A 17,433-nucleotide genomic window follows, 5' to 3' on the forward strand; every position below is an offset into this window, starting at 1 on the left:
GTGGTCACCGGTGCCCAGGATAGGAGAGGACGTTCGTTTAAGGCTTGCTTGAGGTATGTTCACGTACTTTTAATACGATACGGCTCGCAAGCAGGCAACAAAAACATTATGTAGCCTAGCAAGCGAGTGGTAGCACAAACGGTTGGACGTAAACATGCCGCCGTTCTGTCGAATCATGCTCTAAAGTTTCGGTTTGGGTTAAGTCATTTAATTAAAAATAAAGCAATTTAATTACAGTACGTTAGCACTCGTTATTTCTGTCATGTAATGTTGGTTTGACCTGACTGATTAGAACACAGGATCTGACTAGAGCAGTGAAAATTCGTTGAAAATAAAAAGATGAGAAAATTACCATTTATGTAATTTTATGGAAAAATGCTATATCAGGATATTGTTATCGGGATATAAAAAATCAGGAGATCAAATATCTTCCATATCGCACAGCACTACCTCCAGGCATTATTATTTGGCTAAAAACAATACATAAATACAAAGAGGAGTTTAGAACATTTAGCAAGATGTTCTCCGATCCCACTCAACAGAAGGCTAGAAAAAAGATTGATTACTGTCCTCCATAATCAAAGAAAATGTAGTCAAATGCAATCTCCACTGTAGTGACAGTGTGCCTGTCATTCAGAAGTCTTCATGTTAACTTTCCCTTTCTGCAGCAACTTGAATGTCACACGATACAAATGGGAAATTCTAAATAATTGCAGACAGGCTCCACTGTATGCAGAAGTGAGAAGAGGAAGTGTATATTTCAAAGAGGAAACGTGTATATAAAAAAAACATACTTCAGTGCACCTTCATCCCTATTTAACCACAGTAAAACGTGTGTGGCACAACCTGCACCAATTGCAGTATTTTGATAAGAACATGGATGGCGGTGTGTGGGGACCAAATCCCACGTGCTAAACTGGAGGAGGCCATGATGCTGTGAGTACAATATTAGGAGGTACACACAATAGAATGGTCACTCGTCAGGTCATGTGACAGTATTCTGACCTCTAAACTACCCTCAGACTATGTCTATCACTGTAAGTGATATCCATCTGCTGCCTATAACTCACCCTCTTTAAAACACTAGAAGGCCAAACAGGACCTCCTCAACACCATTTATTTTAAAACAATACATAAACAAAATGCAAACAGAGAACATCCTATTCCATGCAAATATGCAATTGGAATGTGTAGGTAATCATGTTGGGTATTTTTGACCCGTGGTCACCAAGAATGACATACGGGAGCCCTATTGTAAAGTGTAAGAAATGAAGCATCAAGAGTTCTCAAGCTAGATATACACAGCATGGTTCAAGTGAAAAGAAAGTGGCCCCCCCCCCTACAAAAAAAGAAAAAAAATCTGCATTATAGTGGGACAGCGATAACTGAACTGCGATATAGCGGGGTTTTACTGTATTGTGTCAAGCCGAGCACGACCTCATCGAAATACGCCAACTGATAACACACCCACGCCTGCCCAGCCGCAGAAAGAAAATATTTACATTTTTTTTTTAAAAACACCAGCTGTCAATCTGTTCTTTAAAAAGTGGTAAATTTATTAATAATCAATGTATAAAGACTCTATAAACCCAATAATCTGAGTACACTTATTGTATCTTGAGACCGAAGTAAATTGGAATGTCCATTAAAAAAATAAATAAATACCTGGACAATTAAGTACAGTATACAAACAATAACTAGAAGACACATATTCAAGTAGACTTGTACAACATATGATTACCCCCGCCCCAAAAAAAAAAATCACAATACATGGTATTCTTCTTAAACCTACAGGAACATGAGATGCATTCGCAGGCCAGGAAGCTTCAAGAGAAAATTAAATGGAAATGATTCTGAGGATTGGTCATACTTGGCGAGCAAATGTTAAAATATTAAGTTTATTATCAAGTCATATGGTGTCTCTTTGAAATAAAACAATTCATTATAAATAAAGGATTTATGGTGAACTCTCCCTATACCTTTAAAAAGTATGGACATCAACATCTGCTCACTTCATTCCTTCTTTTCCTCATGCCACTGTCTTTTTAGACAGGTCCTTGCAGGCAGCAAAATGCACACAAATAAACAGACAGGCATTCACACCTGGCTGCAGGATATTACTTTTTGTCTTCACGAGTCAAATGAACAGAAACAAGGGCCCTGACTTTCCAAACTATTCTTAGTTCCTCTCTCTATCTTTATGTGAATGGAATCATATCGTCAGCTGAAACATCACGACTCCACAAAACTCTTCAGCATTTTTGCACGCTGACTCATACTCTTACTGGCATAGTTTATGAAGCACTGAGGAATAAGCTTGGGCAAACATGACTCTTTTCTGTCTATTTCAAGAGTACAACTTAATTCCCTCCTGCTTCTGAACTGGTGTGTGCGTGTACAAATTCAATGCCCATATTTGGAACCAACTCACCTCTGCCCTTCTCTATGTGAGCTCAATTCCTTTTACAGGTTGGAGCATAATCCTCTATAGTCTGGGCCAAAGAAGGAGGCTGACCTACTGGAGAACAATCCACTGTGATTTTTGTTGTTGCATATTTCCCTTGTTTCACCCTTTTTAGTAGCAACAATCTATTTGTACAACAGCATACAGAAGATCATCAAAACCAGAGCGGAGACACTAACAAATAGCACCCTCTCTTTTTGACTCCACTGTTAAAGCTTTGCAGATGCTGTTTTTGCTCTTTCTGTAGTGTTTTGCAGTAAAGACATCTGACATGAAACATGCTGGGATCCATGATCGTAAAGGTAATTAGTTGCAGCAACCTAGCGGCACCACCTGTTATTTCTTTCCTGAGGTGGCAGAAGGGGTGTATTGGAGGTGTGTCACTGCATTTGATTAGATTTTTTTGGCACTGTATCTAGTCAAGCAACTGTCTTGAGAAAATTGTAAAAATTTATCATTTCAATACTATCGTTCAACATAATTATTGATCATATTACCCACCCCGGCGGGTGACTGGTTAGCACATCTGCCTCACAGCTCTGCGGTCTTGGGTTCAAATCCAGCCTCCTTGTGTGGAGTTTGCATGTTCTCCCGTGCCTGCCTGGGTTTTCGCCGGGTACTCCAGTTTCCTCCCATATTCCAAAAACATGCAAGGTAGGTTAATTAAAGACTTAAATTGTCCGTAGGTGTGAATGGTTGTTTGTTTTCCAAATGGTTGAAATGGTTGTTTGCCCTGCGATTGGTTCGCAACCAGTTCAGGATGCTGGGCTAGGCTCCGAGCGAGGATAAGCGATATGAAAAATGGATTGACGGATTACACTACAACAAAGACTGTGCATGCCTATCAAGTAAAATGCATGTCTTTTTTAAAAAAAAATTTTTTAAATCATTATCAGTATTAGGGCTGCACGATTATGGTCAAAATAATAATCACGATTATTAATCATGATTATTCCTCATGTTAGGGAAAAATCTATTTTTATTGCACTACTTTTAACAATATGTAACAGTTTACAGTTCAAAATTAATCTTTAAATAAGAATAAATGATCGAATAATATTTTATTTTATTTTATTTATTTTTTTAAATGTACCCCCCAAAAAAAACATTTCTACTTTAGCAAGGGCTAACTGAATAAATGTGCTTTTACAAAGTGCAATCACGAATTGCAACTTAATGGACGCAAATACAGTTAATGCATAGAAGGCAATAACATTAGGCTGCAAGCACCGACTTTTCATTTGAAAATCCCTGTCAATATAGTGAATTGTCAAGGACGGTAAGTCTCTGTCATTTTGCTTGACCACTGGTTATTCATGCATGGTCACAAACTGCAAAGAACTCAACAGTTCTGGTTCCCCTCTCTATTTACTCCCAGGGGTTTTTCATTACGGTCAGGCCAGCCAAAAAGTTGACGTCAAGGCAGCCACTACAACGATTGTTAATAGTTTCTTACCGTTATTAAATGACTGGCCATGTGCTTGGGCTGTTATTACTTGATTGAAGATTTAGTCATGAGTGGACATTTCCCTGACTACTGATCATTGAGCAGATGACAACAGTGACCCAAATGACCCCTTCTCTGAATCCCCAAATGAGAATTCTACCACTGAAGCAAAACCACAGGGAGCTAAGTAGGGTTATAAAGGGAAATATTTAGTGCCTTCTTTAGCACTCAGAAGGGTAACAAGGGTCTCTCCACATAAGATCACAAGTTATAATTCATGAACAAACAAAAAAAGTTCAAATATTAAATGATTAAAAGGAAGTCAAATTTAAATCATACCAATTTGTTCAAAGTATTAACCTTACCTTTGATCTAGTAAGACGGATGACACCCTAAAGCAGCTTCAAATTATGTCCAAGTGAACAATCATGAATTCACTGTTCAGTATTAGTGAAACCATTAGCAATGCTGATTCCACAGTCTTTCCCCATCTCTAGATAGATGATGGATTGCAGTGTCGTTAGATGGAGGCTCTCCATCATCTAACATGACATCACTACATTTGGGTACAGGAAGAGACCAGTTTTTCCAGACCAGTCTAACTTAGACAGTTAGCCACTGCAGCTGTTTTATGCAATTTAAAGATAGATGCACTTAAATTTTGATAATAGCAAGGTCTATGGAAAATTATCTCAAGTGAGACAACCTAACAAGAGCAAAAGTTAAATACTATAGTATACACAACAAACATAACAGCCGAGAGCCGCAATTAAAGAAGAAAATGGCAGCCACCACCAAGGAAAGGGGACAATGGAAGGTTTTGTATGTTATGGCAAAGCGTCTAATCCAAGAGGCAGGTCAGTATAATGGCCTATTTATGAGTAGAAAAGGTGGGAGGACCAAGAGGGGTACATGTTTCAGGGAAGGAGAGCTGCAGAGTTAGGGTGTTGTGGTAGCCAAATTCACAGTCCAATAGAGAAGAGACTCACAAGCTGTGTGGTGTATTAGACACTTTTGCACCCTAGTTTGAAGCACATAATATGTTGTACCCCCTTCACAAAGCATGCAATAAAGCCATTACTGTTAATCCAACACAGAAGGGAATTCCCACGATGACCTAATTACCTATAACTATTGTTGCTTATCCAGTACAATAGTGTAGCTATTTTGTTCACGTATGAAGTTTCGCGTTCCCTAAATATGATTTGATGGGGATTTTGAGGAAATCTGTTTTGCATTGAACTGTAGACTGACTAATATCTCAGATTAATTTTTGAGATTTTAAAAGCAAACCAGGTATTTAAGATAGGTGCTGCTCAGATCAGATTTCAAAAGAAAAATCTGACTGAGCAAGTGAGTTGCAACAAGTGGAGACATGAATGAATCAACAAACCTACTGTTATGGACGTTACACAACACCATGGTGTGAACATACCATTATTGCAAAAAGAACGGGTTACATCTGTAAGGTTTATATGGGAATGCACAATGTTACGAAATTCTGTAAATAAACAGCTTGTGGCTTGTCGGACATTAGGACAAGGTGGTTTTGATCGAGGCAGAACAACAATATTTAAAGAACTGCTTTTTTGGCTAATCCTGAGCCCCTTACACAAAACAAACTAATAAAAAAAAACAGACGAAGCAGATGGAGGAAGCCATTTTGCTGCTTATAAAGCTGATCAATAAGGCAGCGAGGTAAGGAGTGGAGATGCCTGTGGGGCATTGCATCTGCCTTTTAAACAGAATAGAGAACTTTGTGGGTTAAGAAGAGGCCATTACGTGTGTGTTTGCGCAATTCTGAGCCATCATGCTGCTAATTTAGGACAACCATCATTTTAAACCTTGTTTTTTTTTTTTTTATACTCATCCAATGAATCATGAGTATGGGCCGCAATCACCCCTCTATCATTGACACATAAAGCAGTTAAATGTACTTCCTGTGGTACTAAATACAAGGTTAAGATTAGTCACAATGTCGATGGTATTATAAAACACACAGCTCAGCACAGGAAAACAAGGAGGCACATAAAGGAAAACAAATATCTGTGGAATTCTACATTGCTTCTTGTCGACATGACACAGCTGTGCAACTTTATATTTAGCATCGACGTGACGTGCTGAGAGACAACAAAGAATGAGTGGAAACGGCAAGAATTGTGTACTGAGCGGTAAGGTTGGTCCAAATATGCTTCACAGCTCATTTAAGAGAAACTATAGCACTTCTGATGTGCTGGCTACAGTTGGGGGTCAACATTTACATTCCACAGGGACAAATGACAAAGAACATGGCGCTGCATTCCAGTTCTCACTTCAACAAGGTAAGATCAACAAGAGAAGACTGGTCACACATCAAAGTCTTATCCAGAGACTGAATTTGAGATGGTGTCCAACAATCATTGTCACTGTGTAGGGTGATCAGAGATGTTATTTTTGGACCAACGGTTCCTTATGTTATCTATAAAGAAAGTGGATGAGAGTCTCTTGTGTTTGCAGCCATTGGAGCAGAGTTGATATTGCCAACTAATCAATCCTTGTGGCTGAGAGTGTAGTCACGAAAAGTTCCATTAGGTTACATTTGTGGATGGAAATTCTGGAGAATGAATGTTAAATTTGCCGTTGCCTCTGCAATGTTATTGTCTGAAAGCAAATATTGGAATAGACCAGGGGTTTCAAGATGGTGTATCCTGAACTGTCACACCTAAAAGATTGTCAGTCATAAGGTCTTGTCCACTATAAGCTGTACTGATTAATATCCATCTACGAGCCCAGCACATCGCAAGCCAGATGACCTACACTTGAGGACAAGTAAACCCATTAGTGATGACCATAGTGTTGTTTGTTTGTTTTTTTACACGTTACATTAATACACAACCCAGCGACTGGATTGAATGTTTCAATTATGGCAAATAAGATATTAATCTGAAGTTCTAAAACCATGTGTGAACTGTGTCATATACTGTAGTGTTGTGTGCTTTTGTGTCGACTGAAACCTGTTTTCTTATATCTCCATTTATAGTCATGACCACCAGTTTTATTGTACATGTTATTATGGTGTATGCATGTGTCTGACTTACTTTTGCACCACGGGAAGTCTTTTACATGAGTTAGTATTTAATAATCAGTCAGAAAATAACATGGCAGAATGTCTGGGTCACAAGCTTCTATGATACAGAGATTTATGGGAGTTTGAATATGCCATGGTTAGCTTAGAGGACAATGTCATGAATAGACGATACGCATTTTTGTATGCACAACTATCTCTTGAGAGAGAATAGTGACAACATACCAAGGTCAAGTCAAGTCTCTGGGTGAAGCTGCCTTGTTGATGGCAGAAGCTTTTAAGAAATGGATAGGGCGCACAGAGGAACACTTTTGACTCGACATCAGTTAGCAAGAATAGAGAGGGCCATTTTAAGTGCTATTTTTGTGAATTAAGAGAGGGAGAAAAGGGCTACTGAAAGCAATTAGAACACCGTTGTGCTGAATTACTCACAAAGTCGAGTAATTTAATTTCGCATGAATAAACCGTGGCTATTTTTGCCTCTTATCATGTATTCCTTTACAAATCTGAAACATAGGTGAGGTGTTCTGTTATTATTGAAGAGAAAATGGGCCACAACATACAGGGAAAAAATATATACAAGAATAAATTGAAAGTGGAAATTTGAGTTAGTGATACTACAAGAATAAACTCACAATTTTGCAATAAAGGAGTTGGTATGGAAGAGAAAATGGGCCAAAAAATATAAAAATCAAAAGACAAGAATAAATAGGAATGTTAAATATGAAAATAAGTGATATTAGAAGAATAAAGTCACAATTTTGCAATAAAAACAAATTTTAAAAGAGTATAGTAGCAATATTACAAAGAAAAGTTGACAATTTAGGAGAATCAACTAATAACTACAACAATTTAGTCATTATGAGGGAAAAAAAAGGTAATTTTATGAGTGTGAGGTTGACTTTTAAACATTAAGTCAATATTAGGAGAATAGAGATAATTTCAATAAAATGAGAACTGTTGAGGATGTTGTTGAGAAGGTTAAACCTTAGTATAAGTTGCACAAAATGAAATAATCAATGTTTTGACATCAAAATCAATCAGTCATTTCCACCACAGTCGACCATCATAACTTACTGCAAAAGTCGCAAGCCTAGCAAGATATCCAGGCTCTGGAATCCTCCACAAGAGATGTGGTACTTTCATGATCGGTATCCTCCAGAAGAACCTGCGCATAGGTTTTGTGCCGGGTACCCGATCCATGCTTGGGTGCCCAGAGTAGAAACCTGTTTGCTGCTTTTTCTTGGTGGCAATGCAAATTGCCAGCAGCACTCAATCGACAGTCTCTCACTTTTGATGTGACTTTGGAAATATCTCCGTACGGGTCCTTGTTTGGTACCTTGTATTTACGGCTAATATTCAGGGCAGCTCTCAATCTGGTGTAACACCAACACATCAAAACAAACGTCAGTATAAACACTATTGCATTTATGTATGTGTGGGAATTTCCGATACACTGTTAAAAAGACATTTTTCTCATGATATTAATGCTTTATTCTCTTAACTTTACATTATTTTGTATTATTCATAAATGTATTTAAGATTCAAATGTTTATCTAGATCTGCACCAAAATGTAATATTCTTCCTTTCAGCGCCATTGTGTAGTGTGTATGCTTTATGCCTATCTGTGCTCTTATGCAAGTCAAACACCTCCCCGTTTGTTATCAGTTACTCCTAAATATTTGAAATAACATTGAAAGCGGCAGGCTAACCGATGTGCCTGAGCCAAGACACACCTCTTTGGATTCAGATTTTTGCCTAGGAACTTTCCTTTCCTATCTGACCGAGATGACTCAGAAGTCCTCCCAGGGAAGGTTTTTAAATTCTAAAAAATGCATACTTAAGGTACATAAATGCAATCTTTAACTCACATTTAGTAGAGGTTGCTCCTGATCAACCTTTAAGAAAGGACATCATTGTTACCATAATCCCTTACAGCAGCAATATTTAAAGCAACAGTCCACCGACTAAGTTTACAGTCTTTCACACAAGAGATTTACATCTGCAATACTCGCCGTCACCCTATGACATTGTTTAGTAAAAGTGGAGTCTAATTCAATTATTTTCCTATGTTCGAAAGGAAGCACCTTATCATTGTGATAAAATGTTTAGGAGACTTAACTTTAAGAGGCCTATTGTTATGGGAAAAGCCGACGCAAGAAGTTTGAGATAAAGAACTAGTCCCACAGGTTATCAGAACTGCAATGCACCGCTAAAGCTAGTGTCCCACAACCACAATCTCAACCGTCAAGCTTGATAACTAGGAAAGGTTGTTGGGTGCCGCTTTAAGATGAAGGAACAAGAAAGAAATCAGTGGTGAGGAGCTTAAGTGGGGAGTGGTGGTGGTTTCAAAGCATGTTATTTGATGGAATTTGAGGACACGGGCTTCTTTCCACTGAGCAATTTCATCCCTGCTGCAAAACCCAGAGGGAGATAAATAGTACAAGACACATGAATGTAATGTGTGGCTATGAAATGCACGGCTTGGTCTAAACCGCATGCTATGCATTGAGGGCAGTTGGTGATCCTGCAGTTGCAGCTTAAGTGTCTTTAGAAAAACAACCTGAATGCTATCATGCGCTATTAAGACTCCAGAAAAAAAATATTAAAACGTTTAAATTCGATAAATCATAGTCAAATGTACCTTACGCAACAACAACAAAATAAGTCAACGTGCATCGCTTGAAATGCATACAATGTCCATCTGACTTGTTCAACCACTTGAGAGTAGCTTTAGAAAAAATTTAACAGGTAGCACCGGGCTGTCATTACGCGCACACACTTCCTGATTCACACAACATCCGGATATTCACTCACAAAGGTCACAAAAACCTATAGAACAATACATTCTACTTAAAAAAAAAAAAAAAACTGTTTTAAAGCAAGAAGATGCGAGGTAGTTTTGCCTTTTTAACGTGGCGGAAACAAGCAGAAGCGTGTTCAAACACCCAAGGGTGCGAGTGCAACGGTTGTTTGTACAAAGCCAATGGTGTCCCAGCGCCTTTGTTGAAACTAATGGTCCAAACAGAGTGTTTGGCCTGGAAACACAATGAAGATGAAGGGATTTGAGTCGCTGTTACCCACCTCATTGTTTGGCCGGAGTGGAGCTCTTCTCCTCGCGGGCAACTTTGACTCACTTGAAAGCGGATTAAAGCCAAACTAGCCGAACCAAAAAAAATATAAAAAAACCAAAAACGACCACGAAATGTCTCTGAAGCGGGTAAAGTCGCATCTACACCCGCAAACGGGGTAGCAACTAGCGGGATAAGCGAAGCACACCTCGACTATTTCCTGGTTGTGTGGAACGGGGAGAGAAGGGTGGGGGGGTGGATACAGTAGCGCAGCGGGCTTGTCAAGTCCAATCACTATCTCACATTGGTTTCTACGAGCAAAAAAAAAAAAAAAAAAGTAAGGAGCCCGGAAAGTAGCGAAGCTACTGTAAAATCAAAACTTTCCCCTCTTACGAAGCTTTCAGGACCAGAGTGCCGAAGGCAGACTTGTTTTCCACGGCGGTCGGTCTGAAAACTCACTGGAGTCAGTGTGGGCCCCAGCCCGCCAGCTTCAAAGAGGACTGTGAGGTCCTGTGGTGCGTTCAGGCTACCTCGGGGGAAAATAATAATTTTAAAAAAAATGAACTGCAATGACTTGAAAGAAAAACGGCGGAAAAAGCTTTAATACACGCCAATAGTGTGTAGAGTGTAATTTCAGAACGCACACTCTGGGAAGAGGTACATTATTCATTTAAGGCAGTGTTAAATGTCCGAAAGTGTCAATCAAAACCGAGCATAATAATCTTTTGATACGGAGGGAGCGGACCCAAGGGGGCACCGATGGCACGCGCACCCGCACTTTTTACCTGCCTTTTATAACGTATGTTTTCATGCCCTTTATTTATTGCACTGGCTGGTGCCTATCTGACTATATATTGCTTAGCATGAGCATCATTGTTTTATTTTGTGAAATTCAAGTGTTTTTTATTACAGAACTTTATTGTTTTTGTTTTTTTTTACTGTGTACTTTCTACTGTACAATACAATAAAACTTCTACATTTTTTGGATGCTATACTTAGTTGTATCCGATACATTTTGTTAATGGATTAAAGCATTCCTATCTTTGAAATCAGTTATGTGTATTATTTTTTTTTAGCATCGTTGCCCTCTTTTGTTGGACGTCCCCAGTCCACTCCACAAGTTGTTCCGCCACCTCTGTTTTGATGCAATACAATCTCCCATCCTTGTATAGGATGATTAAGCAGATGCACCTTAGTGTGCAGTGGACAACATAAGAGTATTGCCCTACTTTCCATCTTGTAAATTGTAGTATTATCTTAGAACACTGCAAAGTAACAAAAATCCACTTTTTGGCCAGTTTTAAAATCATTCATCAATTACAGTTATCTGATGACATAACTCCCTGAAAAGGTTGACTTTCATGATGAAATGTGATTGCAAACTGAACATTTCACTAATTCAAGTCCAGTTCACTAATTCAAGTACTATACTTAATGGTAATAAAACACCAAGCCTTAAAATCTGTTTAAGTGTCTCATAACAAGAGAGATATATATATTATTTGTCGGTCGTTTAGCAAAATTTGACCACTTCTGCTTACGCTTTATCCTGCACTGAAATGATACACATGTACAGTATTTTGTTCCTTAATTACTGACAAAGTTCATTTTCATACACATTTGTAAAGTTGCATCATCCAGTGCCTATACATGACCACTGAGCTCTCTGGATACACCATTAGAATGAACAGAAAGAGCTATGTCATGGACTCATTTAGAAGGCTTTGGTTCTTAGTACAGTATTCTAATTAGCAGTGGTTACATATCAGAACCAAGAATGAATGACTTGCATAAATAATCCATAACATTACCACATGTCCGCATGGAAAATATAAAGCCAATAGTTTTTCTTAAAGTGGAATTCCTTGGAAGCCGTGTGGTTATCCAATAAGAATAATGTGCAATATTAAATCAGTAGTAAACTAATGGACGAGAAGAAGACTACAGAATAATTATCACTGGATTAGTTTACAAAAAGGTAACCAACCGCCATCATTTTACCCTGGGAGGGGAAATATTTTTAATAGCACATTGCAAAGCAAATCAATGTTCTCTACTGTCGTTATGTTGTCAATAGGAAAAAGCACTAAGGTTCTTCTCGTGGTCCAGTTTCAACACTGAGATAGAGAACACTCTAAAAGCATTCCTTCTTTCTAATGGGGACAGAAGTGGAAGTCGGGATGAGAAAGGAATGGTTTAACACTACATGACATGCGTAAACATCCATAAACCCAGATATGCCTTTAGTTCCATTACACACACACGCACTGCTCTGACCAACTGTTAGTGAGGTATTCTTGAGCCCTGCAACCTCCTGTTAACCCTGCTGTCCACCAAAGCTGTCAAGTTAAGTCAAATTAGTTTCCCATCAGTGAGTGTGCAGCTTTGGAGATGATAGCAGGCAGATCCTGTGCGCGCATGTCCTGAACACATGCTGGAACGTGTTGCCCAAGTTGGTTGAGTTTCCAGCTAGTATGGTAGCTCTTAAAATATTGAAAGAGAGTCATGCCGTAATTATAGGTTTCTCCAAGTACTGCAAATTTATTTCTAGAGCTTGACGTCAGTCGGTCACTCTCCTCGACAGCTGTCTGTCTGACAATAGATATGGAAGGAAATAAGAAAGACATTTGAGCACAGAAAGATTATGGTGAAAGTTTGGAAAAATAACAGCGCTGAACCACAAATGAATACCGCTGAACATTCCAATGAACTCAAAGCCAGCAGGCATTCATAGGATGAGATTGAAAAATAGCGTTTGAAGAATATCACTGCATGCTCTTCCTTTTCCCCACCATCTTGACTACCACCAAAGACAAGGCCAGACTGGAAAATATAATGTACTGAATATGCACTATGCTGACAATGTGACAGGCTAAAATCTACCAGCTCAACCGAATATCTCCTTGACCATACAAGTAAAACTGTGGCTGATTGAGTGATGAATCACACTCCTTATTCAAACTTTTAGATGACCAGGACCATCTCCTTGCCAAAATTACCAATCCATCCAAATACTGTATGAAAATAAATACACTTTATTGTATACATAATCATAGGGTTATTCCTGTTCCTTTTCAAACATGGTTAGTATGTTGTTTTGTTAAAATTTAGTTAGTTTGCTGTTTTAGTATCGTTCGACAACTTTGAAGTTTCTTTCCTCCCTTCATTCATCCATCTTATGTATTTGTCTTCATGAGGGTCGCGGGTGAGATGAAGCCTATCACAGCTGATTTTGGGTGATTGCTGGACACCCTGGATTGGTGGCCAGTCAGTCGCAGGGCACATATACGGTCGACAAACAACCATTTACACCTACAGAAAATTTTGAGTCTTCAGCTAAGCCAACATGCATGTTTTTGTAATGTGGGAGGAATCCGGCATACCAGGTGAAAACCCATGCAAGCATGGGGGAGAACATGCAAACTCCACGTAGGAAGGCTAGAGTCAACATTTGAACCCCAGCCGTGAGGCAGACATGCTAAGCAAAATACCACTGTGCAGGCAAAACACCAATTCAATCACCTATATGTGGAACGTCAAGTGGATACTTGTAATGTACTGTATAAGAGAAGGTCAACGTGTACACAAAAGACCACTTTTAAACTCATAAAACGTCAAATTTGGTAAAGTGGGGTCATTAGACATTGACATCTCATTTTTAAATGTGTATTTAAGATGATTTGTGAATTGTTTTCACCACAGTATTAAAAATCGCAGTAATTAAGCCCCCAAGACATAACATACAACAGTTTCCATTTTATTTACAGCTCTACTCTGTTTATTTCCTCCATATTCCACTAGATGTCGCAATGATACTGACCACTTTCTGAGAATATTTTAACACGGCAATGTATGGAAGCCAAATATGCTATGGGTGTCTACTTAAAATGTGCGCCTGTATATTGTATATTTAAAAATAAAAATCATAAAATAAAACATTTAAGCAGCAAGTTGTAGTTCCTGTAAAGTCTAGCTGGTGAGGTAGTTGCAAAGAAAAGGTCGCAATATGACTTTTGAGTTGCTAAGTATGTTGGATCACACCTTTCAAAGTCAGTGTGGTTCTCGTTATGTTGACGAATAATACCTAAATTCTTGTCATTTTGCTGAAATTAAACACATATAATAAAATAATAACTTGAAACACACTTGCTGTGCATTAGTATTTCAGAAAAGCAAAGAGAAATATATGTATTGACTTTTTATGTTAAAGTTTAGGTGATGCAACATTTTCCAGAATCCTGCATGAAGATATACTGTAGTTCCAAAACACAATTTTGCTGTACAGTCCATTCTATTCTGTTTTTACATAGGCCTACATGCATTTGTCTGTTTGCTTATTAAACCTACAATGCATTTGTGTGTTTGCTATTTAAACCTTTCACCCTCACAGAAAAGTGAGTGCTTGTATGTTTACACTTCCTGTCCTCTTCCTCTTGGTGGCCCCGACAGTCGGGCCGTGGTTCTGCTTAGAAACAAACTGCTGTGGCAGATAGGGTTTCCGCCACCATCAATGCCCTGTGGGGTGTCATATTGCTCGGGCATTGATGCCTGACCGATTACTATCATAATCTCAGTTCCCACTTCTTATCGCTTACCTACTGAATAAAACATCTGCCTTCCTGCTCAGGGATGCTCACCGCCCAAAGTCTGAGGGGGTAAAAAGAAGACTTTTGAAGAGACCTTAACATGAAAATCAATTACTACTGTGTGCAATTAAAATATATTATTGTTTGGGTTAACCCTCTTGCATTTGTGAGACAAAAAGACAGATCCAATGAGAAGGAAGCAATTGCAGGTCACTTATGTTTGCTTTGTGTACATAAAAAGTTGTGATAAAATACAAAAGCCCAAAATTCAAGGCCTCTTCCATTAGACTCAAACTCACCCTGCATCAGGTACCATGGTTACTTGCAGTCAAGGCTAAATAAATTGAATATTCTGTAATGGCCAAGTCAGTCTTATGATCTACACCATAAAATAGACAAGCTTTCACTTAAGGAGACTCAAAGGAAGCAAAATCCACAAACAAGCCGCCAGTGAACGTGGTGAAGGCCTGGCAATCAGTGGTGGGAAATAATTAAGTATGAATACTTTGTTACTTTACTGAAATAGAATTTTTCAGGTATCTGTACTTGAGTATTTATTTTCTGATGACTTTTTACTTCCTACATTAGAACACTATATCTGTACTTTCTGGTCAGTACTTTGTCAAAATAGTTTTATTTTTTTTCAACCTTCAGTGATGAAGACACAAAGTAAAAAAAGATGTAAATAGAGAGCGCTAGCAAAGAGCGATTATGATAAACAGGGCCAGTAGCAACATGGAGAGGAACGTGAACAAGTGAGCATTAACAACATAGACGCAACAGATTCGAAGAAGTTATTCCCCATTCATGGCCTTATTTAAGAGAGTTTTGTTGTTGCGCATACAAGAATTATTCATGGTCAATGCGTTGTCTTGTGCCAGCCTAAAGACTACCAGCTTCTGCAATTCAAAAATTCTGCATCTAATCAGAAAAAAAACATTTTAAAAAGCTGTAATTTTCAGTTGCTATCATTAGCGAATTTAGTTTTTTTTCTCATGCAGGACTTGTCAGTCCTATCCTGTCAGAATTTAGCTTTTAGTCAAGCTGTGTCCAGTGATTTTTTTTCTACTCAATGCGAGTCACAATGCAATTTTTACTTTTGTATTTAAGAGCATTTCAGAGTTTGTACATTTTCAAAATTAATTCCATGTTAAATTGCCCGTAGGCGTGCATGTGAGTGCGAATGGTTGTTTGTTTCTATGTGCCCTGCGATTGGCTGGCAACCAGTTCAGGGTGTAGCCCACCTCCTACCCGATGATAGCTGGGATAGGCTCCAGCACGTCCGCGACCCTAGTGAGGAGAAGCGGCTCAGAAAATTGATGGATGGATAATTGAATAAGTACTTTACCCGAGTATTTGTTTCAAAAACAAGTATCAGTACTTCTACCTAAGTACAGAGTGAGTACTTTTGCCACCTGTTCTGGTAATGCATCTTTACAATTTGGTGGCGTCTCTGGGATCCGGAATTCAAGCAGTCAGACTGAGTTCATCCAGGCATCACAAATTATGGTTATATTTGATATACTGATTTGTCACTTTGTGGGCGGTGTGGCGCAGAGGGTAAGTCTGCAGCCGGAGGGTCGCAGGTTTGCATCTCTGCCCGAGCGCATGTCATCATTGTGTCCCTGGGCAGCACACTTAACCCACATTATGTATTTAATGACGGTGCAGTTCTAAATCATTCAATAAACCTGGTTGAATATGGTTAGCCATTTGCATTAGTTTTTTTTCAGATTCAGAAAACTTCATCCCTATATTGTTTCTCAGCACATCGTTCAAATGCTATTGTTTAGGATGTAGTATTTAATCAGAATCATCTTTATTTGCCAAGTAGGTCCAAAACACACAAGGAATTTGTCTCCGGTAGTCTCCGGTAAAGCAAGATAGTTACAAGTTACAATTTTCTTTTAAAGTAGTAATAGAAGCGGTGCTGTTCAGATGTTAAGACAAACCAAGTGGCAAGAGGCAACAGATGAAGGGTGTGAAGTGACAGTCAGCACATCTGGTTTCATAAATAATGCAGCAAGTCTTTAAACGGCAGTTTGTCACATATTGAGCGTTGCCCATGGAAATTAAGACTGACACAATAGATTCCATCAGGGAAGAGGGAAATGGTGACCATGGGGGAGGGTCATTGCTCTGTTTGATACACATAATTATGTAATCTATATACTTAAAGCTCAAAGTTTGTGTGTCTGTTTTCAAAGAACCGTCCTCTCGCACGCCCCCGAAACGCTCTTGCGCGTTCCGGCACGTTTTGCACCTTCCTGCACGACTCCAACTTTTCAACGACCTCTTTTAATACCAAACTAATAATACACATCATGACAGGTAATTCTTACTATTACATGCGACCAAGGACATGTAAAAACATGCAGAAACATGTACTATAAGGGGGGGGGGGAGGCTTATTGCAAAACATGCCGGAACGTGCAAAAACGTTCAAAAACATGCAAGAAAACGTTTTTGCTCGAGAAAGTTCTTTGAAAACTTTTGAGTTTTAAGTATGTAGACTAGCGGGTTAGGGCGCCTTAACCCTCTAGTTCCTGCGGAAAGCCCAATTCTCCAAACCTCATGAATAGTTCACATACAATAATATTGTACACATCAAACAGTTCAAGGTTTTATTGCAATGCTTCAGGATAGACAATATTTTTTGTCATCTTATTCTCTGCCAGTATACACAAATGATTAGATCTGACAACCCCTGAGCAACCAACATAAAACTGACCATGAGAAAATCATTGAGCGCAAATCCAACCACAACACACAAACCTTTGTGCTTTAAGTATATAGACGT

The 17,433-nt window shown here is 38.8% G+C and overlaps 1 protein-coding gene across 3 annotated transcripts in view; it reads right to left on the reverse strand.

Annotated features, from left to right (window-relative positions):
- vaspb (vasodilator stimulated phosphoprotein b) overlaps window positions 1-10,545 on the reverse strand; it is a 34,394-nt gene extending 23,849 nt beyond the window's left edge. Inside the window, exons 1-2 of one of the 3 annotated variants that reach the window (XM_061781933.1) lie at window positions 10,061-10,544; window positions 8,053-8,351 (exon numbers count right to left, since the gene is read on the reverse strand). Coding sequence is in view for 2 of the 3 variants with exons in the window: in XM_061781932.1 (XP_061637916.1) it covers window positions 10,061-10,065 (5 nt within the window). In the remaining variant the exon portion in view is untranslated. Of the gene's footprint in view, window positions 1-8,052; window positions 8,352-10,060 lie in introns of all 3 variants that reach the window. The other 2 variants (XM_061781932.1, XM_061781931.1) reach the window with 2 other exon arrangements.
- Window positions 10,546-17,433: the final 6,888 nt, after the last annotated feature.

Source organism: Phyllopteryx taeniolatus, chromosome 8 (genome assembly GCF_024500385.1).
Source record: "Phyllopteryx taeniolatus isolate TA_2022b chromosome 8, UOR_Ptae_1.2, whole genome shotgun sequence".
NCBI lineage: Eukaryota > Metazoa > Chordata > Actinopteri > Syngnathiformes > Syngnathidae > Phyllopteryx > Phyllopteryx taeniolatus.